The sequence below is a fragment of the Kryptolebias marmoratus genome, linkage group LG9 (genome assembly GCF_001649575.2).
Source record: "Kryptolebias marmoratus isolate JLee-2015 linkage group LG9, ASM164957v2, whole genome shotgun sequence".
Taxonomy (NCBI): domain Eukaryota; kingdom Metazoa; phylum Chordata; class Actinopteri; order Cyprinodontiformes; family Rivulidae; genus Kryptolebias; species Kryptolebias marmoratus.
The window spans coordinates 11283522-11310228 of NC_051438.1; the positions used below are offsets into that span (position 1 = coordinate 11283522).

General features: G+C 45.0%; 5 protein-coding genes across 5 annotated transcripts; 4 read left to right on the forward strand and 1 right to left on the reverse strand.

The window, feature by feature from the left end:
- Positions 1-32: 32 nt before the first annotated feature.
- Positions 33-6049, forward strand: LOC108245806 (protein Wnt-8a-like). Its single transcript, XM_017433008.3, has 7 exons — positions 33-1566; positions 4071-4260; positions 4346-4379; positions 4546-4684; positions 4857-4982; positions 5080-5222; positions 5378-6049. Exons 2-7 carry the CDS (start codon positions 4190-4192, stop codon positions 5948-5950), a joined length of 1086 nt encoding a protein of 361 aa, XP_017288497.1. The 5' UTR covers positions 33-1566; positions 4071-4189; the 3' UTR covers positions 5951-6049.
- Positions 6050-6459: 410 nt separating this feature from the next.
- LOC108245811 (protein Wnt-8a-like) lies at positions 6460-9879 on the forward strand. Its single transcript, XM_017433013.3, has 6 exons — positions 6460-6512; positions 6607-6640; positions 6742-6871; positions 7074-7199; positions 7421-7563; positions 9097-9879. Exons 1-6 carry the CDS (start codon positions 6460-6462, stop codon positions 9661-9663), a joined length of 1053 nt encoding a protein of 350 aa, XP_017288502.1. The 3' UTR covers positions 9664-9879.
- Positions 9880-12731: 2852 nt separating this feature from the next.
- On the forward strand, positions 12732-21241 carry lcp2b (lymphocyte cytosolic protein 2b). Its single transcript, XM_037977512.1, has 14 exons — positions 12732-13032; positions 16260-16322; positions 16390-16436; positions 16538-16603; positions 16693-16721; positions 16814-16854; positions 16968-17139; positions 17303-17380; positions 17499-17579; positions 17657-17741; positions 17813-17960; positions 18241-18315; positions 18554-18703; positions 18899-21241. Exons 1-14 carry the CDS (start codon positions 12955-12957, stop codon positions 19022-19024), a joined length of 1239 nt encoding a protein of 412 aa, XP_037833440.1. The 5' UTR covers positions 12732-12954; the 3' UTR covers positions 19025-21241.
- A 79-nt stretch (positions 21242-21320) lies between these two features.
- Positions 21321-22477, reverse strand: syce3 (synaptonemal complex central element protein 3). The gene is made up of 2 exons (XM_025009796.2): positions 21963-22477; positions 21321-21848 (listed from the first exon to the last, which is right to left on the reverse strand). The coding sequence occupies exons 1-2, from the start codon at positions 22069-22071 to the stop codon at positions 21643-21645; spliced, it is 315 nt and encodes a 104-aa protein (XP_024865564.1). The 5' UTR covers positions 22072-22477; the 3' UTR covers positions 21321-21642.
- Positions 22478-25195: 2718 nt separating this feature from the next.
- foxi3b (forkhead box I3b) lies at positions 25196-26701 on the forward strand. The gene is made up of 2 exons (XM_017433010.2): positions 25196-26035; positions 26125-26701. Exons 1-2 carry the CDS (start codon positions 25435-25437, stop codon positions 26691-26693), a joined length of 1170 nt encoding a protein of 389 aa, XP_017288499.1. The 5' UTR covers positions 25196-25434; the 3' UTR covers positions 26694-26701.
- The last annotated feature ends 6 nt before the right edge of the window (positions 26702-26707 follow it).

A 26707-nucleotide genomic window follows, 5' to 3' on the forward strand; every position in this document is an offset into this window, starting at 1 on the left:
AGGTGGAGGGGGTGGGGCCGATGCAGCACAGAGAGAAAGATAGGCATCCAGGCCAGGGGGGTGGGGTTGGGGATTGAGGCTGTCCATCCATATGGGAGCGATTAAGGTCGACACGTGGGCTGTTTTCTTATTCAACTTTTTACTTTTCTTTACCTAATAAACACGAAGACATGGAAACCTCGTGCCTCGAATGTATTTTTTTCTGTTTTATGAGCAAACGACTGCGCTCACGTGTTCGTTTACACAAACACACAGTTCTGTAGGTCCTTCCTGCTGGATGCCCTTACAGCAAGGCCCAGACTCTGACCACTGATGCCCTTTCATTCAAGGCTCCATAAGGTTTCATCAAGGTTCAGAAATAAATGCTCTGATCATGTAAAAAAAACAGTTTATGTGAAGCATGATCAAAGAGACTAATGTAAACCACTAGTTAACATACTGTCCTAATAACACACAAAAAATAAATTAAAAGTAATGTAAAATAAAAAAACTCCAGCTGAGGCTTATAGGTGTGGAGTTTCAATGTTCTACTTGTGGGTTTTCTCTAGGTATTCCAGTTTCCTCCTCGTGTTAGGTTAACTCGTTACTTAAAAATTGTCATTAAATGTCAAGTTTATCTCTGTCACCATGGCAACCTGTCCTGAAGGTACCGCCTCTTGCCCAGCGACTGCTGAAGAGGACAGGAACCAGCTCCCCACATCCCTGAACAGGAACAAGTGGGTAAAGATGGATGGATGGATGGATGGATGGATGGATGGATGGATGGATGGATGGATGGATGGATGGATGGATGGATGGAACAGTCACAAACTGGTTAAAATGTTTGTCTATGAAAAAACAAAAAGAAAAAACTAAACAAATCTAAGTGTCTTAGTAAGTAAGCAGTTAAAGCACTTTTAAGAAGTTTTAAGTAGTTTAGAAACTAAATATTGCGGTTATTTAGTTAAAAAAGAAAATTGTTTATTTTAAATTGGATATTTTATTTGAGCAAGGAAGACATTTACCACTGGCATGCTTGATGCTTTTTCATTGTTCGCCGCCTGTTAAGGTAAAATATAATATTTAATAATGTTTAATGCACTCATGTAACCTTTAAGAATGTGTTTTTAAGTAATCTGTATTGACTTACAGAGAGGTACAGTCTGTATTTCTCAGGACAGAGCTGTTGGTCAAGGTCTTAGACACCTCAAGGCTGTCTGAAACTGGATTCTGTCTCAGGTGTTGTGTCTAATGAAATGTAAACTTTTGAATGAACCAGCTGCTTGGTGCACAGGGGGAGTCCCAGCATGTAAGAAACAGACAAACAGACTCAGAATCTGTTGAAGAATGCGTTTTCTCTTCCTTGTCGACGAGTGTAATAAGCGTTTACTGTTGAGAAGATTCCCAGTTTGAGTCTGGATTGATTTTTTTTTTTTTCCCACAACAATTTGATCCCTTGAGTGGTCAGTGACTGATCATCCTGGAGTGACCTTCCAGCCTCCAGTCCTCAACGCAGATTCCAGAGAAGGGAGGAATGACCACAAAAGCCCATGATCACCACCGCTGGGATCCAACCAACTCAATCAGGTAAGACTTCTTTTAAGTAAAACAAGCAGGCCTTGTAAAATAAAATAAAAAGGAATAGAAGGCAACTGGCAAGTCTTGTTGTGGCGCTGGAGTGAAGTGAAGCGAAGCTGTGTGTCCACTGCCAGCAGTCATGTAACAAATCCCACAAAAGACTTGTTTCAGTTCTTGAGTCCACCTTATAATTTCAGAAATTCAACAACATTTTGACGCCACAAACAAGACATCTGTGTGACAGAGATTTCTCAAGAGAAGGATGCCTCCTGATCCGAGTTCACAGAGCTCAGTCCATCTTCTAACCTCCTGGTAGAAAATACAGGGACATGTCACGTGACAGGCTTTCTGTGGGACTGGAAGTGGAAATGTGAATCGGGTGGTCTTTTAAACAGGGTTCTCTGAATCAGAACTGATATTATTCATTAAACAGACACAAATATCTGTTGTTTTGCTTTACTTAACACTTCCTAGCTAAATTTCTGGGCAGATGTTTTGATTTAGCTGAGTTTTAGGGGGTTAGTAAAATTACCATTTTAAAGCTCACCGGCTTTACGTTTGCTACCAGATTAACTGACCTCCCTGTTGGTTCTAATTCATTCTGGTATATGACTGAGCTCCACCTCTCCGTTTCTTTCCTCACCTGATCTCCCTAATTCTATCAATTAAATAAACATTATTATTTTTATTATTATTATTATTATTATTATTATTATTATTATTATTATTATTATTATTATTATTATTATTATGCCTCCCAGAGAAATTGCTCACAACTGACTGAAAACGCCTCTTTTTTTTAATTGAATGCTGTGACAAAAAAGAAAGAAAAGAAAATTCCATTAAATGATAACTGGCGTCTAAAAAATAAAAAAAATAAAATAATAATAATAACTTAGTGCTCAAGGGACATTTTCCTTGGTGCTGACAGATTGACTGAAAACAATTCATCAGTGTTTATTAAAGTACTTTTTTTTTTTTTAAATGCTGACTTTCTCAGCGGTGCAAGCCACTCTCTACCAACCTGCTAACATTAGAATAACACAAATCTGATCATAAGCTCCAGACTGGCTGCTGTTGGTGGCGTCTCCACTCCTGTCACTTCCACTCATTCCGTCACATCTGTCACCTTTTGTTTCCCTCCCCTCTGCGGCCCCACAAATCAACACTCCCAGGACTGAGATGACTTTAAGTGACATTTCATTAAGGCGAATCCAAATGGCAACGCGCCTTATTAATCGAAATATTCTGAACATGCAGCTCGGTTTGACCTGAGAAACATCTGATAATGGACTGAAACAAGGGCCACTTATCAATCCATTCAGGATCTGGCTCTAACAGTTTCGATGGGACCGGTGCAGGCACACCCCCCAGGTTAGATTAAAACCATTGTCTGCTGTTATTAACCAATTAAAGCAGTTAGAGGAGCTCTCTTTCGGCAGCAGCATCAACTCCGAGCCTGCTGCTGATGCCGGGGAGGAGCTCTTGGTTTCAGTCTTGCCCTGAAAATGAATGTGGCCAATATATCTAATTAGTAAGGATTATCCTCACCCTCCCACCCACCCTCCCCCCCATTATTGTGTAGCGCACCTCAGCCCATTGTTCAGCGCGATGAGTGGATCTGTCGTTTTAAGGGATTTGACAAGTGGAGGAGATTCGATTTATATTAAAAAAAAAAAACTGGGAAGTTAATCACCAACTTGGGAACATCTCTGGAATTAAATCAACCTAATGGATAGCAATGACTATATGTGAAATCAAGATCATCCACAGTAGGATTACCCATGTTTTGTTTGGGTTTTTTAATCTAATTATAGTTGTACTTTAAAGAAAGAAAAAAAAAGAACAACATTTTGGAGGCGCATCGCTGCAGTTTAACAGTTTATGCTCTTGTAAATTCCAGACTGTTTTCACACCGAGTTGTTTCCCAGGAAAACATCCATTACCCTATTATCGTGTCCGTGCCAATTTCGCCAACGTGTGAGGCGATATTTACATGACTATATGGCGTCACTCCCGAAAAAAACAAAACAAAACAAAAAAAAAACCCAATAAAAGCTCGGAGGCTTTTGTATTTCCTGTGCGTCCTCGTGGAACACCGGTGCCAATTCCCAAACAGACAAGGGGGAAAAAAGCCTCTCTGCTGTCCTTACATTTAGGATATGATTAAATATCATATCAGCCTCTGGTTATTTAATGCCTCTCTGTGTGAGCAGGTGCAGGAGCTTCGCGCTGACCCGAGTCTATCCGACTTGTAATAAACCTCAGATTAGGCTTTAACTCGTTGCTGTCTTTCTGTTCGTGGGAAACGCATATTAAGGACGAGAAGCCGGGAGCGACAGGTGAATGNNNNGGGGGGTGGGGGGGGGTAGGGGGGCAGTAGCCTTTGAAGTGCACCTATTCACAGGCCGGCTGTTGTTGGTCAGTGGGGACGCAGGCAGTTAATGCCGTCACTGACGCATTTTCGCAGCGCAATGTTAACCTGCAGGGCAAAAAAAAAAAAAATCTGTCAGTCAAATAGGCCCGACTGTATAAATCCCATCACCGTGGAGGCGGGGAGGCACGATCAGTAGCTGCCCTCCGGCACATCTGGACCACAGCAGACGGGCCTCCCGCTCAGACTGCAGCTGCCATGGGACCCCTGACCGTCCTCCCAGTCGTGGCTGTGTCCGTGTTCATCCAGCTCCAGCTGGCATCGGCTTGGTATGTCGTTCAAAAACGGATGAATTACCTTTATAGGTGTGTGTCTTCCAGTGCCGCGCATTATTGTCTTGTTTTCTCTCAACAGGACGGTGAATAATTTCCTGATGACTGGCCCAAAGGTAATCACGTTGTTGTTTATGGGAAAGTATCGTGCGTAATCTTCCCTCCCAGTGCTCCTAATTTATTTTTAAATTTATCACAATCATAATATAATCCTAAACTGTTCTTTTTTAAATTTCTAAATGTGTGATAAAATAGCACTACCGTTTTGCTTCCTCCCTCTAGGCTTTTCTGAGTTATGTCAGCAGCGTGCAGGCAGGCGCACGGAATGGAATAAAGGAGTGCAAACACCAGTTCGCTTTGGAGAGGTGGAACTGTCCAGAAAGCACGCTCCAGTTGTCCACACACAACGGACTTCGAAGTGGTAAGATGTAATAATTATTATTATTTCAATATCAAATCAAGAAGATTTCATGCAACAGAAAAGTTTAGTGGCGGCGCGTTCATCTGGACGTTCTGTGCGTATATTTGAGCCTTTAATGCGCCAAACCGAGCAAGTGAAAATGCCTATTTCTTTCTTTATTTTTTTTTTCTAGCCACAAGGGAGACTTCTTTTGTCCACGCCATCAGCGCAGCCGGAGTGATGTACACGCTCACCAAGAACTGCAGTTTGGGAGACTTTGACAACTGCGGCTGTGATGACTCCAGGATTGGTCAAACAGGTGCGCATTTTTAAACTAAACTGCTGAAAGCTAAGAGTGCACTGCAAAGAAACAACATCTCTGATTATTATTATTAATATTATTGCTATTACTTCAGGTGGTAAAGGGTGGATCTGGGGAGGTTGCAGTGACAATGTTGCGTTTGGAGAAAAACTCTCCAGACATTTCGTGGACGCACTGGAAGATGGGCATGACGCACGCGCAGCAGTCAACCTCCACAACAACGAGGCGGGCAGACTGGTAATATATATGAGCAGCAGTTATCATTTTGAAGGAATGCTGTATTTTAACAGCCCATCTTAATGCAGAAGTGTTTGTGCTTTTTGTGCGCAAAGCAACTTTTACGCACGGTGTGCGCATATACTCCCCGAGTAAAACTGTGACTTTCTTGTCAGGCAGTCAAAGCCACCATGAGGAGAGGCTGTAAATGTCACGGGGTGTCTGGGAGCTGCACCATCCAGACCTGCTGGATGCACCTACCCAACTTCAGAGAGGTGGGCAACCACCTGAAGACGAAGCACAAACACGCCAGGAAGCTGGAGCTGGACAAGAAGCCGGCGCGGGCCGGGAACAGCGCGGACGGCAGAGGGGCCGCGGCGCTGGCCTTCCGGGGCATCGCCCGGACGGAGCTCGTCTACCTGGAGGACTCGCCGGACTACTGCGCGAAGAACCAGAGCCTGGGCGTGCAGGGCACGGAGGGCCGGGAGTGTCTGAGGGGCGGCGACGGGAAGAAGAACGCGTCGCAGCGGGAGAGCAGCAGCTGCCACAGGCTGTGCCACCGGTGCGGCCTGAGGGTGGAGAGGAAGCGCGCCGAGGTCGTCAGCAGCTGTAACTGCAAGTTCCACTGGTGCTGCACGGTCAAGTGTGAACAGTGCACGCGGGTCGTCACGAAATATTACTGCGCGCGCCTGGGAGGGAGAAAGCAGCAGAATCAAACGAGGCGGAAGCAGCTGGCACCCCAGGACTGATCAAGGACCTGATCATAGACTTTACTGACTCTTATTAGAAAGTGGAGTTCTGAACTGTCAGCGTATTTTATTGCACTTTTTAAAAAAAAAAACCTCTAAGAATGGAATCTGTAAATAAGTCAAGTTCTGTTTTTCTCCAGTCCAGCTCTCTTGAACTTTCTATCGACTGAACAAGTTAAAGGAATTTGAAAATGCACAATAAATAATTGTTTTTTTTTCACCCCTACATTACGCACAATTCTGTTAGATAGATCTGTCATTTTTGATCCCACCGTTTGTATATTGGTGCCCCGCGGCCGTAAACGCAGCAGCAGGGGCCCGGAGCTGCATCCTTTTGAAGTGCGCATAAAGGCGTTTCTCGAGTCGGTCACCCAATCAGGGCGTCGGGAGCAAGAGAACAACACTTCCATTTGTTTCCTCGCTCGCATAAAGGAGGGAAGTTTCAGCGCACCGGGCGACAAGAAGCTCCAAAAGGCCGCAGACTTAAGGAAAAAAAATAATAAAAAAAGATGCGTTCAGTGTTTTGGCTCCTGTTTCTGCTGTTGAAAACAGGACACCCTTGGTAAGATCCTCTTTGTGTGCGTTTTATTTAGACAAATAATAATAATAAAAAAAACTAAGTAAATCAAATGAAATGCTTTCTTTTTTCCTCTCAGGGTGGCCAGTAACTTTCTCATGACTGGACCAAAGGTAATGGAACTTGCAATTTGAAGCGACTGTATTTTAATATGATGCTTCTAATGTGGAAATATTTTTTTTTTTAAATAAAAAACTTCCCGTCTCTCTTCCAGGCCTATCTCACCTATGCAAGGAGCGTGCAGGTTGGGGCGCAGAGTGGGATTGCGGAGTGCAAGCACCAGTTCGCCTGGGACAGATGGAACTGTCCGGACAGCGCCACGCAGCTCAGAGGACTCAGAAGAGGTGGGGATTTTTTTTAAACTCCTGAGAAATCAAGTGTTTCAAATAAAAAGAACCAAAATTAAAATCTTCATCACTTGGAAATGCAGATTTCTTCTTTTCATTGCGTCCATTACACACGCTGAGTGGTTTGAATGTATCCGGATGAGGCTTTTATTGTTTATTATTAAAGATTAAATCACTGCGCCCTCCTCCTCACCAACAGCCACCAGAGAGACGTCTTTTGTCCACGCCATCAGTGCAGCAGGAGTCATGTTCACTCTGACCAGGAACTGCAGTCTGGGGGACCTGGAGAACTGTGGCTGTGACCTTTCAAACAACGGCAAAATTGGTGAGATCCACGAGTTTTGGTTCTCTTTTCCCCCACCCCAACAAGCTTTAACCTCCTATAGGACCTGACATCCACATGTGTGGACGTCACAGTTTGCTTAGAAAATCCTTGATTCACATCAGATGCCAATCAGCCCAAAAAGCCAAAAGAATAAAAAAAATGCATGCCATGCAAGAGTTTGGGTCTTAGGAGGTTAAAATAGGATACTGTGTTGTGTGCAGGCGGCCGCGGTTGGCTATGGGGTGGCTGCAGTGACAATGTGGATTTTGGAGAGAGGATTTCCAAACAGTACGTGGACGCGCTGGAGACAGGGCAGGACTCCAGGGCTGCTGTCAACCTGCACAACAACGCAGCAGGACGCCATGTAAGCCGTGTTCATATGAGTGTACTTTAAAGGCAGCCAGTACTGTGATGAAACAAAAAAAAAAGGGTTCGGCACAAACAGTGAATGTCTTACCAGTTGTGATGGCTTTTTGAATGACCTGAGTTTGGAGAAACGGTTTATATGCGAGGGGTCTGACGAGCTCATGGCTAGTCTGAACACAGCCAAGACCGAAGCGGATCGATGCAGTGATAAAACATTGTCGTCCTCAAAGAGATTTATAGCGGTTTGTGCAAACTCTGAATCAAAAACTTTTACATCACTGTCAGCTTGACATTACATAGTTATTTACACAGACTACAATAGTTACCTGCAAGTGAATACAGCAGAAACAAGAGCTACCTGCACAACCTCCAGTTCAGCATGGGTCACTCCCTGCAGGAAGAGCATCATATTTCTGCCCAGTTAGCTGCGTGAAGATAAGCTGACCACAGTACTAGAGTTCAAATGAAACACTGGCAGTTGTTTTAAGACAGCAGGGGTTCTCGATCACTGGAAATGGGTCCACTTTCACAAAACACTCAGACGCCTCCTGGTCATCTTGGTGCAACTTCTGAATGTTCTGAACCAAGGGTTGAAGGCAACCCACCACTGCACCACCTCTGAGCCGTGGGGTTTAAAAGCCTGAAGCCGAGCAGAGCAGTGGTTTGAGGAACACCATCCTGCATGTTTTCAGTTGTTTCTCTGCTTTGACACCTGATCTGAGTGACTGAGTGATTAACAGGCTCCTGCAGAGCCACAGAGAAACAACTGAAACACGCAGGACGGTGTTCCTCCAGGACCAGGGATGGGGAACCGCTGTGGCAGAGGGTCGATGATGACAGCCAACAGCTTTAAACCACAAAGACGATAGCTAAACCGCGTTCATTCGTCACAGTTTGAAAATGGTACAAGGGAGATGCGCTCCACACCTCCTTTTGGCTCTGAGAGCTCACAGCTCCGCAGGTTTCGGACGCATTATGAATGCTCAGAGGCACCTCAAAGGTGGACTGGTCTTTTTTGGCCGATTCACAAAACTGCTTTGTAAAAAGAGGCTTTTAGTAGCTCGTCATTACAGTTGCTGCCATCACAAAACTCCACTCTTTAAAATTTTTATAGTGTTTTATGCAGACGCTGTTATTTAAACCTTTACATCAATACCATTTTTTTTTTCATTACATGGTCTTTGTGGCAGAAATATTTGAACATTTTCATCAGATTTGACCCCAGGCTGCACTAGAAGTGCCACAGCTAGCTGCTGAACTTGAAAAAACCAGCAGAAATCCTTGTATGTGACCCTGATGGCAGTATATTAGTCGTTCACATGAACTGCTATGAAAGCTTTGAGACTGGAGTTCTTTTAAGTTGACAGTAATCCATATTGATCTTGGCTGCATTCAGTTAGCTCATCAGGCCCGTCCAATGTAAACATTATTTCTCCAAACTGAGATTGTTCTTCTAATTGTTCGGAACCTTTCCAGAACCCTGATTCGAAATAGTCAGAAAGTCATTTTAACTTTCCCTGGTTTCCATCAGGCTGTGAAGGCAATGATGAAGAGAATCTGCAGATGCCACGGGATGTCTGAGAGCTGCAGCGTCCAAACCTGCTGGACGCAGCTGTCCAATTTCAGAGAGATCGGCGATTACCTAAAGGTCAAGTACAACCACGCCCAAATGCTGGACGTCGACACAAAGCGCCAGAGGGCCGGAAACAGCGCGGACAGCCGAGGAGCCATCGCGGACACGTTCGGCAGCATCCCCCACACCGAGCTGGTCTACTTGGAGGACTCTCCGGACTACTGCAGGAGGAACGGCAGCCTGGGGCTGCACGGCACGGAGGGCCGGGAGTGTCTGCAGCAGCAGCAGCAGCAGCAACAGCAGCACGCCGACGGCCGCAGGAGCTGCCGCAGGCTGTGCCACGACTGCGGCCTGAGGGTGGAGGAGAGGCGCACGGAGGTGGTGAGCAGCTGCAACTGCAAGTTCCACTGGTGCTGCAAGGTGGACTGCGAGGACTGCTCCCAGGTCATGGTGAGACACGTGTGCGCCAGGAGGGAGGGCGGCGACGGGCCCGCTCTGAGGCGGAGACAACGTGGGCCCAAATGAACGCAACACTGGGTTTCCCGAGGGCCACATTGAACTGGAAAATCAACCACCTTGGAGACAGATCATTTTCATTCTTTTTCTTTTTTTTTTTATTAGAAACAAATTGTAGCATAGTTTGCTTGTTGACAAATATCTCCCTGATCCCAGTGACGCTCTCTTGGAATGACGGACACTTCTTGCTGTAAACTGGCACTCGTGGGAAAAAAAAAAAAAAAATCAGCTTAACTCAGTGGTTCTCTTATGAGCGACAACATAAAAGTTGCAGAAACTCGTGGCCACGACTGCTGCTGGCTCAAACATGCAAACATTTTTATTGAATCATTTAACAAAGAGCCCCATCAACCATATTAGTATTATTTTTATTTTTATTTTTTGGTCTTTTCATGACTACTGTGTTGATCTCTTTGTAACAGCTAACACTAAATATGTCCCTGGCAATCCTTTCTAAAGATAATTTGATATCTGAATGTCTTCTCAAGAACTCCTTATTTGGTGTTGCACAACCCAACCTCCACTTGGGGACCCCGCCTGGCTTAATGAATGTAAACTTTAGTTGTGTTTGTCTTTCCTGAAGCATTGATAAATAATGTGAAATAATGTGACCAAGTATACCGATTTGCAAGCCACACACACTGAAACAGGTCGTGAAAAATGCAGCCGCACGGCTTTCTGGTTGCACAAACTGAATAGTAGCCTGTTTGCTTATCGTTTTCAGTCGGCAACTAGTTGCCAACAATTGAAGCTGAATGAGATACCGCCCTTACAAGCTTGATGTTTAATTTAGACTCCTTTTTATGTCACTGCAAGACTCATTAATCAAATATTGGTTGTCATGCATTTATTGTAAAGCTGAATACTTTTTATTTAAGAACTTTAAGGGCCATCTAAAAACTCTCCAAGGGCCACTTCTGGCCCTCTAGCCACATCTTGCCATCGTGTAAACTCGATTCTAAGTATGTATGATCTGTGTAAATAGTTGCACTTTTTTTTCTTCGGTGTCCCAGTCTGCTTGTACAAACACACACGTGTATTTATGTTTATTGCTTAATTAAAAATAAAGTATGGAAATTGTCGAGTTGATGTTCAGTCACTAACTTAACTAGTTCACCCAATAAACGCTCCGATCACCGGATCTGCGACGGTCAGAACTAACAAACTAGAATAAGAATGATCTGAATGCACCTAACAGGGGATTACATGGTTAACACGGGGCAGATCACACCTAACCGAGGTGTTGATCCTCCACTGATCCGCCGGCACTTTGATGTCAGTGTGTATTGACTTTATTCAAAGAGCCGCGAGGCAGATTAGGGGAATCATTCACAAAGCTACAAGTATTTGGATTGGTAATGCTGAGCGGGAATCACCTTCCTTTTTCTTTTTTTTGTTTTTGACGGGGGGAAAACATCCCAATGACAAAGCCAAATGTAGCTCAATACATCAAAGCCGAAAGGGAAACGTGACAAACTCATGAATTGGTGTTTGATTTACGCCGAAGTCCAGTTACTGCGCTGCAAATACGAGCAGGCGGGTAGAAATTTAAGTGGCTCGGCTTTTCTTTTCACTCATTTCTAATCTTATCATTTAAAAAGTAATGAGGTTTTTAGAAGGCTCTCGTCTCCGCCCACTGACCTGAAAGAGCCTTTCATTTGTTTCCTTCCCTCGACCCCCTGCGACTCCAAAAATCTTCCTCCCAGCTGGACGTGTCATAAATCTGCCAGGACCTCAGCTAAATGAGAGATGGGAAGGATGTTGCCTTCTTCAGGGGTTTGTGCCTGGGGGGGGCGGGGGAGCAGTTTACCAGAAACAGGGGGGCCGTTTGACTCTCTCTACACAGGCCCGTCACTGCAGAGGCAGTAAATAAAAACGACAAGCTCGCGATTACATTGGAGATAAGCCGGTGTCGCCATTCTGGGGATCGACAGAAAAGATCAGCGGCTGTTTTCGTTTCATTTCAGTTTATGCTTTTTTTTTAATTTTTTTAATGCAAATACATTTAGTGTTTGCAGGGATCTTCAAACCTAAAAAAAAAACCTAGACAAACAGTCACACCCACCCTGCAAAACAGATCGAATTAGGTACAAAACGTGAAATTTAAGCTCCTGACTGTGGAAGGAACTAAATGCCCAAAAATGAAACGAACAACAACAACGACTCTTCTTGTTTGTTTGTTTACTGGTGGAGCTGCTGTGTGTTTCCCATGCTGCCCTGCTGTGTGTTAATGAAGGCTCTTAATCCGCCGGAGACCCTCGGAGAAGCAGCCCCTTATCTCCGTCACTGGTTCCACGATGCTTGCTCTACATGTGGATACCCTGCTTCTCCGGAGGATGCCATTCATCGAGGTTGGAGGTAGGGGGGGATCTCCCCACCAGGACCCCCCCCGGAGAAACTCATGTGTTGAACCAGACAGGCCCTGAGGGGCTGTGAGGATCTGAGGGTGATTGATCACCGCCTCTCCCCGTGGCCCTCCTCTCTCACCTGGGTGCGAGATACCAGGAGGTCTGACGGAGACCCGAGGGCCGCAGCTGCAAAACAAGAGCCGACATGTTACAGAGCTGGAGAGAACGATACAGTTACAGTCTAATATTCATTCAGTTTATATGTCAGGACAGAATAAAAGTATGATATCCTGATCCTCACCGAGTCGTGGGATGGGTAAATGAACAGTGAGTGTTGCAGCTCATTGAAAAAATGCTTTGGTTCTTCTGAAAAGTGATAAAGATAAAAGGGTTTGTCTAATATATATCTGCACGTCTTTAGTGTGTGATAAAGTAAACAAACAAACAAAAAAACAGATCCTTTTAGTAGATAAGATATTCCTTCTTAAATTGGTTCTTCAAGCCACTAAACTCCGAGGTGCGTTCAAGTTTGTATTTGACAGCAAATAATTTCTAATCTGTTTTCCACTGATTGTTTATCAGTACTAAAAAAAAAAAAAAGGGTTGCATTTACTTGATAAGGACCAGATGACCGTTCTAAATGGTCCGATATGCGAAACCAACAACTGGGGCTTTTATCTTTTTTCAAGATGCGTGTATTTCTGTGCGAGTTGAGCCCAAAATAGCGCCTCACAAAAGCAGCGCCCCTGAGCCGCCGTGAGAAAGGAAATAAGCAGCGTCTATTTTCGAAACGACGACCTGCGAGTTGCCGCTCTGAAACCTGCAGCGTCGAGTTCCTTGACAGGACAGGACAGGGTTGGAGGATGACTCGCCGAAAGAGCTCACTTTAAAATCGTCGACGGCGACGTTTCGGCAGGATTCGCTTCTGCCCGTCCGTGCTCGAGAAGCGAGCATGAGTTTGGTTAACGCTCCCTCCAAAGAAGAGGTGATGGGCTGGAACACACAAACTCTAGCCGACTACATGAGGCAGGTGAGTCGGGCTCTGTTATTTGGTTTGCTGCAACATGAAACACACATCTGGCATGTAAATAAAAACATATCTGAAGAAAGCGATGCAGATAATTTGCAGTTTGCAATACTTCAGCTCGATTTATAAATGTTAGATTGACAAAAATATGTAGATATGTGAAGCACTTTTTAAACCAAAGGGCTTAAAAACAACAAGTAGTTAGAAAATGAAATGAAAACATCAGGAGAAAGTAAACCGGGGCATAAAACGATACTAAACTCGTTCTTGTGAAATGTCAGCGAGAGCAGATGTGTTTTTAGAAAGACATTTAAAAAACAGGAAGTGAAGATGCCTGTCTAATCTCATGCTTGTGAGCCAGATTGCTCCAGAGTTTAGGAGTCACAGCAGAAAAAGCTACAGGCAAAAAAAACAAAACAAAACAAATAATAAAAAAAAAAAAAAACAGGTTGAAGATGAGGCGAGCGCCCCGAGAAGGAACGTAAGGTGGAAGTGAATTGGAGAGGCGTAAGGAGGCGCAAGGCCATTTAGGCATTTATAAATCCACAGGAGGATTTTCAAATCTGTTCTGCGGCGCACGGGACGCCAGCGAAGTGAGGACAAGGTCGGCGATCAGGGGTCGAACCTACGAGCTGCTGTTAAAAGCCGAGCCGCAGCACTTTGGGGCAAGCTGGAGACGTGGGAAGAAAGGTCAAGTCGGGTTGTGATGAACGCGTGAATTATTTTCTCTAGGTCACGTCGGGTCAACGCTGACTTCAGTGAAGCTATCTGCCTGAGCTGGAATAAAAACAAACAACCTTTCTGCAAAACAGAGTTAATCTGCTTAGTAAACTTAAACTCAGAGTCAAGCGCTATCACCAAAATCATAACGGGCTCCAGAGAAAAATGAAAAAAAAAAAGTGAAGCCTTGATGTCAGAAAGACATTTCAACAAAGGGTGGATGGAGCAAGAATTGTCGTTAGGCTTTAAAGGAACAAGATTAATACCCAATGAGTCAAGGCTTCGACAACTTCGAAATGTAGTTTCAATGAAAGGTCCAGCCCGTCTTACAGGAATGCAAATCGCCCGCCACCTTTCGTGCCTGGGTTTTAGACCGAGATCATCTAATGCTGAGAAATGAGTCATAACCGTTTGGATCAAATCTGAAAAAAAAAATAAGGTCACGTGGGTCCTCGTATGATGAGAGCAGGTGCTGTGAAGGACTCTCAGCTACTACCACGTCAAACTTCAGCACAATCCACGCAAAACAGACTTTGTGTTGGCTAATGTTGATTGCTGCTGTGGCGGCCATCTTGAATTGTGTTGATTTCAAAATGGAATCAGCTGTAGAGCTCAACCAGGTGATTACTCTATGAAAGGGTCATTAAAATCTGCCAGGTGGTTATCAGGATATTTTGCTAACAGACAATCAGGGTTGACGCTAACAGGTAATGCTAAGATTTTAGGCAAAGTTCTCATGTAATGAGCAGCGCTTGCAGTATGTGTTGTGAACGAGTCTTAGCAACTTTGGCACCAAACTTCAGCACCATATCTGCAAAAGTGACTGATTTAGAGCCATCTTTGCGTTGTCTCAGGTCAGCTGGCTGTGGCGGCCATCTTAAATCCGGTTGGCTTCGAGAGTCAGTCAGTGGTAGACATTCATCCGGTGATTATTTCCTGAAAGTTTCAATTAAATCTATTCAGTGATGGGTTAAGCTGGTTGGGCCTTTTCAAGGTTAAGCAAATACAACATTGGTCAAATCACAACGCGACGTCCCGGCGTGTCGTTATTTATCCCAAACAGAGCCAAGGCCACGCAAATGCAGCGTGTGAAAAAACACGGAGCACACACACAACCTGAGCAGAAGTCATGTGAGCCAACTGCTTCTGAATGACTTTACGGCGGTCTCGCGTCGTTGTGGAACTTCGGCCTGCTCCCGTTTGCGGTTTGCGGGCAGTCGTTAACGCCCGGCTCTGTTGTCCCGGAGCCCCGCCCCGGGGATCCTACGAGGTCGGGACTTTAACGGCGGCACTGGTTCCTCGAAGCTTGACAACAGCTTGATTTGAAAAGCAACTCTTCCAAACAAGCCACATTTGTTCAGTCTGTTTTTTTATATATATTTTTACTGTAATGAACTTTCAACATGCTGAGGCGTGCAGATTTTATATGCTGCTCCTCCCCCTCCTGCTGGGACGCCCTAAACATGTCCCACCTGTGAAATAATGTCTCTGTAACAGAAAGATGCACTCCACGTTGTTTGCAAATAGTTTTATGACCCTTCCCAGACGGATGCGCTGCAGCAATTCATTTTCCCCGAACTTCTGCTGAGGCGTCTCCTTCGTGCCTGCTGGGCGGTTCAAACAGCAAACTGACAAACCTCTGACGCCATGGCGCCGCTTACAGGGTTTGACCAAGACGCCATCATTCCTCAGTTTAAAGCTCTGCATTGAAAGGCGATATGCGTTCCTTCAAGGAAAGCTGGGTACTTAATTAAATAAATAATGACAGAGTAATGCTTAAACAGTGTCAACAATCGCAGCTTATTCGGAGCGCTGATAAGGAAAACTTTGGCGTGTATCTTAGTAAAAACAGCAGCTCATGGTCTCAGATATTTGTGTTAGTTTGATGTACCGTATTTTCTGCACTATAGGGCGCACTGTGAATGAATGGTCCATTTTGGAACTTTTGTCATATATAAGGCACACCGGACTATAAGGCGCATCTTCATTTTTGTAACTTTGTGCGGACCGCACTCCATTTAAAATGTATGATTTCGGTGCTCTAGCGGCGCTGGTTTGCCTGTATCAGCATTTATTTATATGATTCCTTTAAGAGAGATCATACGATATAATCAAACGGTTCAAAACTCCCGGAAGGATACTGCACCAACGTAAGCTTCAAGTATAAACGCCTCCACCGCTCACTCAGGTCTGCGCGGGGTGTGCTACATAAAGCGACTATATCTGAGCCTTAATGCTGCGAGTGGTGCAGCTTTGTAATTTAACCAAAGTCGTACTAAAACATTATGACTTCTTACATATATAAGGCGCTCTGGATTATAAGGTACACTGTTGTTTTTTGAGAAAACTGAAGGCTTTTAAGTGCGCCGTATAGTCCGGAAAACACGGTAAATGCACTTGGAGCTTTAATTAGATTTGAACAGAAACTAATTATATTTTCAGACTACCACCTGTCTCAAGTATCTAATAAAACTTATCTGGTTTGCCTTTTTAATTTTTTTTTTTCCCAGCTTAATTTATCCAGCTGTGACAGCGTGGTGCTACAGAGCAGTATAACCGGCGCCCAGTTCATCGTAAGTTAACTCCTGTCTTTACCATTCTCGTGTTGATCGTATTTGAATTTTTTCGTATTTCCTTCAGCACATGTCGCAGTCTCAGATGGAAGTGTTCCCCAGCCTCTACCTCCCGTGAGTGTGACAGAAAATATATTTTACCTTGAAGCCAAGAGAGCGGTCTGCGTATAAATGCTACGGATGTTGCTGACAGCTTGTGGACTGTTTTCTCACAGAATACTGACTAATATTCAAAGAGAAATCAACACAGAGGAGCAGAGGAAGAACACCTTCGGCCTGCAGTAAGTAAACAGGTTTTATTTAGAGTCAGCTGAAAGCGCAGCTGGCCACAGAGCGACGTTTAGCACTCATCTATTTTTTGTGTATGCAGATTAAAGACACAGAGGACTCCTAAAACAGGTAACCAACGTTTCAGCTTCTCTCCGTCTCTGATATCAGACAGACTGTGATCTCTGCATCGTTTCTTGTATTGTTTTTTCTCTTCTTTCAAGTATTTAAACAGGATGAAGAGGTCTGGAACTCCGATGAGTTTGTGAGTGAAATGCTGGTCGCCTTGGGCCACATTCATCGCCACAAACCGAGTCAAGCGTGGCGCGTTGCGGGCGTGTAACCCGTGCTGTACTTGCCTCTTTGTGCCGCGCTCAGGACAGCGGGAGTGACGATGACTGCGAGAGCCCTACACAGAAACCAGGAGAGGAGAACTACATCTGTCCTTCGGAGGAGCCCGAGACGGCAGAGGAAGAAAAGGACGCGCCGCCGGCCTGGAAGGATTCAGTGAAGCCGCGTCCGTCCGTGAGAGCTCAGGACTGCCACAGAGGTAGCTGACAGCCGAGTTAGCACACAGAAATGAAAACAAATAAATAAGTATATCTGATAGTTTTGGTCTTTGTGCTTTGAAGGCAGAACGGATGTTCTTGTTTCCTGCATTAGTAATTAAAAAAATGTCTAAAGCCTGTTAATTATCTTTGTGCTTTCTGCAGAAGAAAGCTTAAAAACTCCACGTCCCTACCCAAGAAGAATGACCCATTCTTCTCCTCCACAACCTCTGAAACCACCTGGTGAAAGAACAAGTGCCTGATTTATAGAGGGCAACGGTCATTTTCAGATTTACTTTTGGTAACGGGCCGATTGCCAAATGATCTAATTCAGAGCATATTTTCTCCTTCTTCGTGACAGTTCCCCATTCCGATTTACAAATCGACAGAAGCAAGAAGCCCAGGCACCCTTGTCCAGCACAGAGAAGCTTTTCACAAACACGTATGTATGTTTTATTATCATGTATGTGGCTTCTGGATGCTGCCAAATTGTTGTGACATCATCAACATGTCCACCAGGGGGCGGTACCGTCAAAGCTTCGGGTTCATCTATCAGACATGTCCCTCAACCAAGAGCCCCTCAGCCTGCAGACGTGGTCCACAGGTACAACACCGACAAGTTACTGGTCATTTTAAATACTTCAAAGTTCACTATTTCTTTTTTTTTAAATCTAGATCAACTAAATTACCTCCACTTCCTCCTGTGCTGACACAACGTACTAAGTTAAATGGAGCAAAGCCAGAGCCCAAAAAAGTGACGAGTGAAACGTGCGGCGCCGAAGCCAGGCCACGCTCCACGCTCGTGCTCGCGGGGGAACGCTCGGTAATGAAACTGTGCTGGGACTCTTTGTGTGTTCGTTGTGCACCAAGAGCACATTCAGAGTCACGACAGCAGATGGCGCTGTTTAGAAAAAAACAAAAAACAAACACATCAGGGAGTTCCGCAGTTTGTTCAAGAAGCTGCTTTTTATTAACAAGTCTGATATGTGTAATTATCTGCGCTGCTCTTATTTAGGGAACACCTCCGCTACTACAACACAGTAAAGAGAGAACGTTTGTTTCATAAGTCTCTTACTTTAGCTTTTGTGTTCTGCTGAGCCCAGTGTTTGGATCCCAGCTGGTATGGAGGAAATGTGACTCGCCATGAAGCCGAAGCTGCTCTCAGAGCGGTGAACAAGGTCAGATCGTACGTCTTCTTCTCTCTCTGAGTAGAAAAAAATGCACACAGAAATACAAAATGCTCATTATTTCTACTTTAAACTACAGACATACAGCGTGAACGTAAACACGACATTAAAACACTGGCCTTGTAGCTAAAGGCCAGTTTGTAACCCCGGTCCCTAACGGGCACAGGGATTCGGACGTGGACGCTGTCCGTTTGATGCGTTTCTACGTTTGATTTTTCTGCTCTGGCAGGACGGAGCGTTCATCGTGAGGGACAGCTCAAAGGGCTCTGCCGAGCACCCCCACACTCTGATGCTGTTGAATCAAGGCAAGATTTACAACATCAAGATCCGTCGCCAAGGCAACTCCTACTTGCTCGGCAACGGCTTCAACAGAACTCAGGTACACTGAAAGTGACAATAGTCCTAATTTGTCTCTTTTTTGTTTTAAATCTGGAAAATATTTGGCGTGCTCGCTCTATTAAACGCAAAAAGTTCACATCTGGCGGCGCACCTCGGGTCGCGTTTGACGCTGACTGGTGCTGCGCTGCGTCATTAGGTCCTTGTCATCTTCCGTGTGTGCTGTTGTGCTTTTTAGAGATTCCCGGGGGTAACGGAGGCGATTATCCATTACACGAACACGCCGCTGGTGCTCATTGACGCCGCAGCCCAGAGCTCCGCAGAGAAGCCGCAGTGCTGCCTGCTGCACCCTGCAGGACTCTGACCGGCGCCGGCGCCGGGGGGGGGCCCTGACGTGGGCGTTAACATCTGCTCTTGTGTGTTAATGTGTGCACACGTCCATGTGGCTTTTGTGAGGGAGCTTTTTAAGACTATCCGAACAAATGTCACAATTTCCACAATCTCCGAAAGGTCATGGTTACGCAATTCCTCCCTGCTGCTGCTGCTTTCACTATTTTTAGTAAACAGAATGAGACAAAAGGGAATAATTCTCCTGTTAGGGGGGTGAGGTTTCTGGATATCTTCCTACGAGGTGCAGACGCGCGGCGTTACCTCCTCCATCCGCGCTCCGGCTTCCGTTGAAGTTCGGGGCCGCCGCCGCGTCGCCGCTTCGGGGGGTTTTCTTGAGCAGCGCCAGCTTGTCAGGGTGGCCGACGCACAGGATCAGATCGCATTGCTTCAGTTGGGCTTGCACTGCCAGCAGTAAGAGAATATCTTTTGTCACATCGCCGCCTCAGGTCTCCAGCAACTGTTACTACACACAAAAATCAAACACCCTAAGTGGGAAAAAATAAAAAATAAATAAAAAAAGCCTACACCGCAGCTCTGTCTTCTTCAGTCTCCAGCAGCGTTAGGTGTTAATAACAACAGGACTCAAGCTGACTGGATTTTATATGAATGTTGACACCACTGAAACTCTCACTTTCTTGTCAGCGAGACTTACAGTCCAGTAGGTTTCTGGAAACCTAAAACTGATTAAAATCAGCTTGTGTTAAATTATGACAGAGTAACAGTCGTCTTTGTCAAACCTCAAATTACAGGAAATCTCGTGTAATGTCTTGCATTATCCGTTAGTGCATGGGAGCGTGTGTGGGGAATGACAGTCAGCTACTATCACACCAAGCTTTAGCGCCATATGTGTAAAACGCACCAATTTGTAGTCATTTCTGTGCAGGCTAAAGTCGACTAGCCGCAGCAGCCGTCTTGAATCAGACTGACTCTGAAAGTCAATCAGCTCTAGCAGTACATCCAGTGATCCCTTCCTGAGAGTTAAATCAAAATCCGTCCAGTGTTTCATGAGATATTTTGCTAACAGACAGCTGACCCAAGCAGCCAACGGCACAGTTTGGATCTGACGCGATCAGCTGGCGCTCCGACTATGTCGGGGATGAGTCTCAGCTACTACCACACCAAATGTTAGCTGGAGATCTGTAAAAAAATTACCATTTTTTTAGCCGTTTATGTGATTCCTTACATCGCTTTGCTGTGGTGACCATCTTGAATCAAGTTGACTGCCCTCCCCCCCAAAAAAATTCAGTTGTAGATGTAAATTGAATGATTACTTTCTGAAGGTTTCATTAAAATCCAAGGATTTATGAGATATTTTTGCTGATGGAACAGACAAATGAGCGCGCGCACACACACACCTACACACACACGAACAAAAACATTATCGCCCTTTCACCTTTGCCGGAAGGTGATGATGAACGTTTCTGTCCTCATATAACATGAGCTTCAAAGCCAGGAAGTGCACCGCGTGGCAAACCAATAAAAGCAAGAAACCTGGGAACATTTAAGGTGAACTGCGATGTTGGGGAAACAAAGCGTAGGCAGGCACATCTCTGCCGAGTGACTCCAGGTGAAGGGAAAGTTACCACAGGCCTCGCACGAACAGCGAGGAGCGAACGTTTACCAGAACGCTGGGGCTGAAGAGAAAAGGAACTTTCACAGTGTAATAAATTTAACGAAAACATCAAAGCTGAAACCGCTGCTTTCGAGGAATTAAGCCAATCGAGCGAGCCGACAAATTAGATAATAATAATTGCTCTTACGTCCCTTTTTTTAAATGCACAACCGTCCCCTGTGGCAGAATAAAAGTTGGAACATCCTGCTTTTTACCTCAGAAACAACCCATCTGGGCCAACAAAAAAAAAGAATCTTCAGTTGCTCCTATCAGCAAATCATATTTTGACAGACGCCGTAAAGCACCGTGCGGCTAAGCTGGGTTTATGTCATCAATCGACTTGGAGCTATCGCCTGTCAGATCTGGGGCAGCGGTTGATGCCTCTGAACATCTGGGGGGGCGGAGGTGAGGGAACTGAAACGCACTCGCCAGGCGACCCACGCTGCCAGACAACGAGTCCAACCCTCTCAGGATGCTTTCCAGGCCCACCCAGGAGGCAGAGGCGGCGGCGGCAGCAGGTTCTGAGGCCTTCTCTGTGTTTTCCATCTGAAGAATATTTGCACAGAACAAAAAAAAAAAGAAAAAAGAAGAAAGAGATTGTGCCAAGAGTCATTATAAGCAACTGAAAATAAAACCGGCAGAAGTCAAAGTCACTTGTTTATTATTGTGCTTTGGTAATCTGAATCTAAGAAAAAGGCAATGACTAAATCATATCAGGGCAATACAAAAGGACTACAAATAATAACAGTACGCTTTTTAAAATAGCTTCACTTCTTTATTTAACTCGGATTAGAGTAGTTTGAGCATACTGTGGCCGAGAGATTTGCCATCAGTAAACACGAGAACACCCTGGCCTGTTGTAGCTTAAATCAATAACTTGTTAACTGGAAGGTAGAGAGGAATCAAAGTTTTGAACTTGGTAACTCGAAGGAAGAGAGGACTCAAAGTTTCGAGCCGAACTACGGGAAGCTCGGAGAACTTCAGTCGAGTCCCGCTGCGGCAGGCTCAGCGGGGCGGGTGTCCGGTATCTCTGCCCACGGGTCCGGCAGCTCTGCCTCCGGGTCCGGCTCTCCGCACACCGCCGCCCGGCAGCCGCGGTACGCCTCTTCCAGCCTCCGCATGGAGGCTCCCACCTCGGAACCGGTCCTCAGCGTCACCATGTCATAAACCATACAGGTCAGCTGCACTATAAGGGAGGGAGGGAGACACGGACAAGAGCGCGGCCCGCTTGTTTTAATAACTTTACTAACGCCTACATACGCGAAGCTCAGGCTGCGTTGAATTAAACATGGCCGCGCACCTGCTATGTTCTCCACGCTCTCAATCATCCGCTCCAAGTCCTTGTTCAGCTCCGACATGTCGTCGCCGGTGCTCGGCGCGGGCTCGGCGGGCGAAGACGACTTTGCCATCGACTTACAAACGGGTAAATGGTGCCGTTATCGCGTCTTCTCTAATCACTCGTATGTTTACGACTGTAACTCCCAACCAGGCCGCCCCTTCTTTCACCTCTAACGGTGGAGGAGTTAGCCGTTAGGTTTTAGCCGTTAGCGTTAGCACAGCGAAAGCTAGCATGCTAGCTGCTTCTGGTTCGAAGAGATGAACGCTTTTTGTCCCGAAGAAAGGGGGGGAAAAGCGAAATTAATTTTGTTTAACGGGTGAAATTTGTTTCCAGGGCGGCGGTGGTGAGGGGGGGATGCGTGTGTCCGTGCGGTTAAGACGGGTTATTAAACTCAGTGAAGGTTTAAATTTAGCAAAAGGCTAACAACTCACCTTCAGGTGCTGAGAAGTCAAGTTCACTGAGCTGAAACCAGAGTGGAACATAAAGCTGTTGTTTAACCCTGTTCAAATCTTTCACTGAAAGTCCGACGCAGATAAAATCACAATGTTTAGTAAAATAAAGTTTAAAGGGCAATGCAGTTTTTTTTTAAAAACTTATGTTCAGTATTTGAAGGGCAGTGTTAAGAGGCTGTATGGAGAGAAAAAAACTTACCAGTTTCAAAGCTGTTGTTTTCTTTTATTAATTTTTTTAGCAAGTTTGACCGTGATTCAGAAATATTTTAACAATTGTAAACGTTTTAAGATCTTAAACCTTTTGTTGCAGTGCTCAGTGAGAAAATAATTATAATAAAATAAAATAAAAAATCATTATTTCCTGAATTTACTTTGTCTGCTGTACAGATATACAGAAAAATGTCCAAACACATAAACAAAACATCTTCATTAGTTTCTAAAAGTATGTTATTTAAGTAAATGTTGTTGAAAAACAATGTGGAAATCAGTATGCAACTTTAAGGAATATTTAATATTAAATCGTTTGATACTATCTTTAAGCTTTTATAAATCCTCATGTAGTGAATTATGATAAACGATAAGAAAATATCCTAGATGGTGCTTATTTTCCTATTGATATTTGGGCTTCACCTAATCATTAACTTAACTAATTAGTTTTAAAAATGCATTTGTCCTTATTTGTTAAATTCCGGAATTAAAGTAAAACAAAGCTAATCTGTCTGTTTTTATTCTAATCTGTGTTTGATCAGCTTGTTTGTTGTTTTTGAATAGTTTAAAACCCCTTTGCTGGTGTTCCCCTTAGGCTCTTATTTACCCTGAAACAAAAGGCAGCATGACAGTCATTAGTTTGTACTTCTGTTAGCATCAGGTAATTCGTGGGCGTGTTAAAGAAAATACTTGACTTCTCCCCCGCATCTTTGATTTTGATGTTATTTCGACTGGAACTTTTTTTTTGTAAGAAAAACCAGTGAAGTTGTCCTAAATAAATAAATCTATTTGGAGCTTTGAACTAGTAAGCAATAGAGTATGTGCATACATGTGTTTTCATGTCTGTTACCAAAATATCTAAAGAACCACTGGACCGATTTTATTGAAAATTCCAAGAAGTAATCACTGGACAAACGTCTACAACTGATTAACTTTTGGAGTCAACACGATTCAAGATGGTTGCCACAGCCTGCTGGCATTCAAAAAAGCAAAAATGGCTATAACTCTGTCAAATTTAAAGATATTGACTTAAAATTTGATTTGGTAGTAACTGAGACTGATCCGCACCTTATAGTTTTGGTGCTAATTAATAGCTCAAGATTTTAATTTAAAAACGTTGCCAATAACTATCTGGAGTCAACTTATCTTTCTCTTAGCAAAATATCTTATTAACCACTGGACATATTTTAATGAAACTTTCAGGAAATAATCAATGGATGTAGATCTACAGCTGATTAAAGTTCAGAGCCACCCAATTCAAGATGGCCTCCACAGCCAACTGTTAATTTAACAGATATTGTGCTAAATTCAGTGTGGAAGTAACAGAATCAGTCTCAGCACAATCCAAGCGCTACTCATTACATAAACTTGTTGCTTAAAACTTTAGCATCAGCCGTGTTGGTCTGTTAGCAGAATATCTCATGAACCGCTGGGCAGATTTTACTGAAACTTTCAGGAAATGATCACTGGATGCGTGCGACGGATTAGCTTTTCGAGTCGGTTTTCGTGAGATTTAGCAACATGGTCGACCGAAACAGATGCAATCTGTAATTTCCTAATAAAATTCTTAATCTAAACTCCTGACATGAGAGGTGGTGGGCGATACGCACTGGAAGGAATGAAAGGCCTTTCTTTTTTATTACTTGTTTTTTTTTAAGGAGGTCATTGTATCGTGTTAGTGACCAAATGGCTGAAAACCACTTTTGCTCTGTGCTGGAAATCTTTCTTATAGACACCAAATGACTAAATTGTTTTATATGTGAGCAACTAACTAAATTTGGTTGAGGTAAAAAAGAAAAAAAAGCTGTTAATAATGGCTTATTAAAAACTTGAACTGTGTTTTTAGTGTTTAAGTTAATGTTCTACATAGGATGTTAGGGAGATTTTAAAGCATTATCAAACCAGGAGTTGAGAAATAAAATGTTTTTATGTATATGATGACATTGTTTTGGACCCATTCCAGTTGAAGGGTCTTGGTTTGAGTCTGAACACTGTGACTGTCTGTTTTCAGAGAAACGATCAGGAAATCTTCATTTGTTTTGTTCATCATCACTGTTTAGTTTCTGCACTTAGGAAGATATTTTTTTACTGGCGGATTGTATCTTCTTGTATTACTCAATGTAAAACAGAAATAAATAAATAAGAAAACAGAATCCTCCCTTTTTTATTAATAAAGATAAATAATTGCTGACACACTGACTGAACTGTCTGCCATAGAAAGAGTAGCAAACGACTGGGAAAACGTATAAAAAAAGTCTAATCTTTCTAAAAATAGTTATTCTTTATTTTGGTTTAACAATGCGTCCAACCCACTATAAGTACAATTGCAGGTATAAAAAAAAGAATCACTGATGACTAAATTTGAGTGGAAAATTATTTAAATGACGGTGAACAAAGCCTTAGGCAGAATGAAAAAGCTGACAACAGGAAAAAAGAGGTGAGGGGGGGGAAGGAGACAGAAAGTTTTCACCTGAGAAAACCTCCAATGAAATTTGACGGGGGGCGTTGCCAAAGAGAAGATAAAGCAGGTGTAACAGGTGACATCTTGACACAGAGCAAGGGCAGACAGACCAGGAAGGAGTGGAGAAGAGTTGCCTGCAACGTTTAAAGCTCAGAGGCAAACGTTCGGATTAGCTCTCAATCCCAAGCGTGAGAGGCAAAACAAGAGCGTCGACAAAAATCACAGAGACTTTGGCTTACGAAGGAAGGACAACCACAAGCAAGAAGTTAAAAGAAGAGACTGGGAGGACTGAGAGGTGAGAGGAAGCCTGACGATGTCTTCGTTTGAGAACCAGAACCAGTCTCCACCTCGCTGTGGTCCGCAGTTCCCAAATCTGGGCCAGGAGCCCCCTGAGCTCAGCATGTACGGCGACTGTTACTACCCGCCGCCTTCCCTGCCGAGTCCTCAGCGCACCACTCCGGCCTCCTACGACCTGAGTGACTACGCCACCTCGTCCCCGAACCCTTACCTGTGGTTCAACAGCTCCGGAATCAACACGCCGTCGTACCTGTCCACCACGGGCCCGCCCGGCAATCCCGGCCCTCCCTTCGTGCCTCAGCACTACGGCATGCAGAGGCCCTACCTGGGCCCGGCTGGACCTGGAGGCCCGGGGGGCGAGCTGAGCTGGTTCTCTCTCCCCTCGCAGGAAGAGCTGATGAAGCTGGTCCGCCCGCCTTACTCCTACTCGGCTCTCATCGCCATGGCCATCCACGGCGCGCCGGACAAGAGACTGACGCTGAGTCAGATTTATCAGTATGTCGCCGATAACTTCCCTTTCTACAACAAGAGCAAGGCGGGCTGGCAGAACTCCATCAGACACAACCTGTCGCTCAATGACTGCTTCAAAAAAGTCCCGAGAGACGAGGACGACCCAGGTAAGACAGTCAGATCATTTTGTGTGTTCGCTGCCGTGCTTTGATCGGGATTGCTTTGAGTAATGTGATCTGTTCACTCGGTCCGATAGGTAAGGGCAACTACTGGACACTTGACCCAAACTGTGAGAAGATGTTCGACAACGGCAACTTCCGCCGGAAAAGGAAGAGGAAGTCCGACTCCCTGCCCGGCGGCGACGGCGGTCCAGGGGCCCCGGAGTCCGGCGACAGCGAGCGGGGCAGCCCCAAGCACCCGGCCCTCAACATGTCCCCGCCGCCGGACAGGATCCCCTCGCCGTCGCTGTCGGGGCCCGCGCCGTGCCTGAGCAGCTTCCTGTCCGAAATGTCGACGGTCTCCGGTGGCGGGGCGAGCGAGGTGGGGGGCGACGGGCTGGGCCGGCCGCTGCAGATCAACCTTCCTCTAGACGGGGCTCACAGACCCTCGCAGCCAGCGAGCTTCAGTAACTACTCCCCCAACTCGGGCGTCCCAGAGTGGGTGCCGCAAGCGCCGGCCCCCCCTGTGCTCACCTCTTCACCCACCCACTCCTCTCTAGGTTACTCCAGCCCCATCGTGAGCCAGTACAACGGCTCCGGTGGGCATTTCTACCCGTCGCTGGGCTCAACAGGAATCATCTATCATCGAGAAGGCACAGAAGTTTAAGCAGACGTCATTGG

What these genes read in the sequence shown, in the direction of transcription:
- LOC108245806 (XM_017433008.3), top strand. Translation starts at nt 4,190, where the DNA reads ATGGGACCCCTGACCGTCCTCCCAGTCGTGGCTGTGTCCGTGTTCATC. An exon ending in ACACAACGGACTTCGAAGTG is followed by an intron (nt 4,685 to 4,856) that starts GTAAGATGTAAT and finishes TTTTTTTTCTAG; the next exon opens with CCACAAGGGAGACTTCTTTT. An exon ending in CTCCAGGATTGGTCAAACAG is followed by an intron (nt 4,983 to 5,079) that starts GTGCGCATTTTT and finishes CTATTACTTCAG; the next exon opens with GTGGTAAAGGGTGGATCTGG.
- LOC108245811 (XM_017433013.3), top strand. Translation starts at nt 6,460, where the DNA reads ATGCGTTCAGTGTTTTGGCTCCTGTTTCTGCTGTTGAAAACAGGACAC. An exon ending in TTCTCATGACTGGACCAAAG is followed by an intron (nt 6,641 to 6,741) that starts GTAATGGAACTT and finishes TCTCTCTTCCAG; the next exon opens with GCCTATCTCACCTATGCAAG. An exon ending in GCTCAGAGGACTCAGAAGAG is followed by an intron (nt 6,872 to 7,073) that starts GTGGGGATTTTT and finishes CCTCACCAACAG; the next exon opens with CCACCAGAGAGACGTCTTTT.
- lcp2b (XM_037977512.1), top strand. Translation starts at nt 12,955, where the DNA reads ATGAGTTTGGTTAACGCTCCCTCCAAAGAAGAGGTGATGGGCTGGAAC. An exon ending in TAACCGGCGCCCAGTTCATC is followed by an intron (nt 16,323 to 16,389) that starts GTAAGTTAACTC and finishes TATTTCCTTCAG; the next exon opens with CACATGTCGCAGTCTCAGAT. An exon ending in AAGAACACCTTCGGCCTGCA is followed by an intron (nt 16,604 to 16,692) that starts GTAAGTAAACAG and finishes TTGTGTATGCAG; the next exon opens with ATTAAAGACACAGAGGACTC.
- syce3 (XM_025009796.2), bottom strand. Translation starts at nt 22,071, where the DNA reads ATGGCAAAGTCGTCTTCGCCCGCCGAGCCCGCGCCGAGCACCGGCGAC. An exon ending in GAGCGTGGAGAACATAGCAG is followed by an intron (nt 21,849 to 21,962) that starts GTGCGCGGCCAT and finishes CCTCCCTTATAG; the next exon opens with TGCAGCTGACCTGTATGGTT.
- foxi3b (XM_017433010.2), top strand. Translation starts at nt 25,435, where the DNA reads ATGTCTTCGTTTGAGAACCAGAACCAGTCTCCACCTCGCTGTGGTCCG. An exon ending in GAGAGACGAGGACGACCCAG is followed by an intron (nt 26,036 to 26,124) that starts GTAAGACAGTCA and finishes TCGGTCCGATAG; the next exon opens with GTAAGGGCAACTACTGGACA.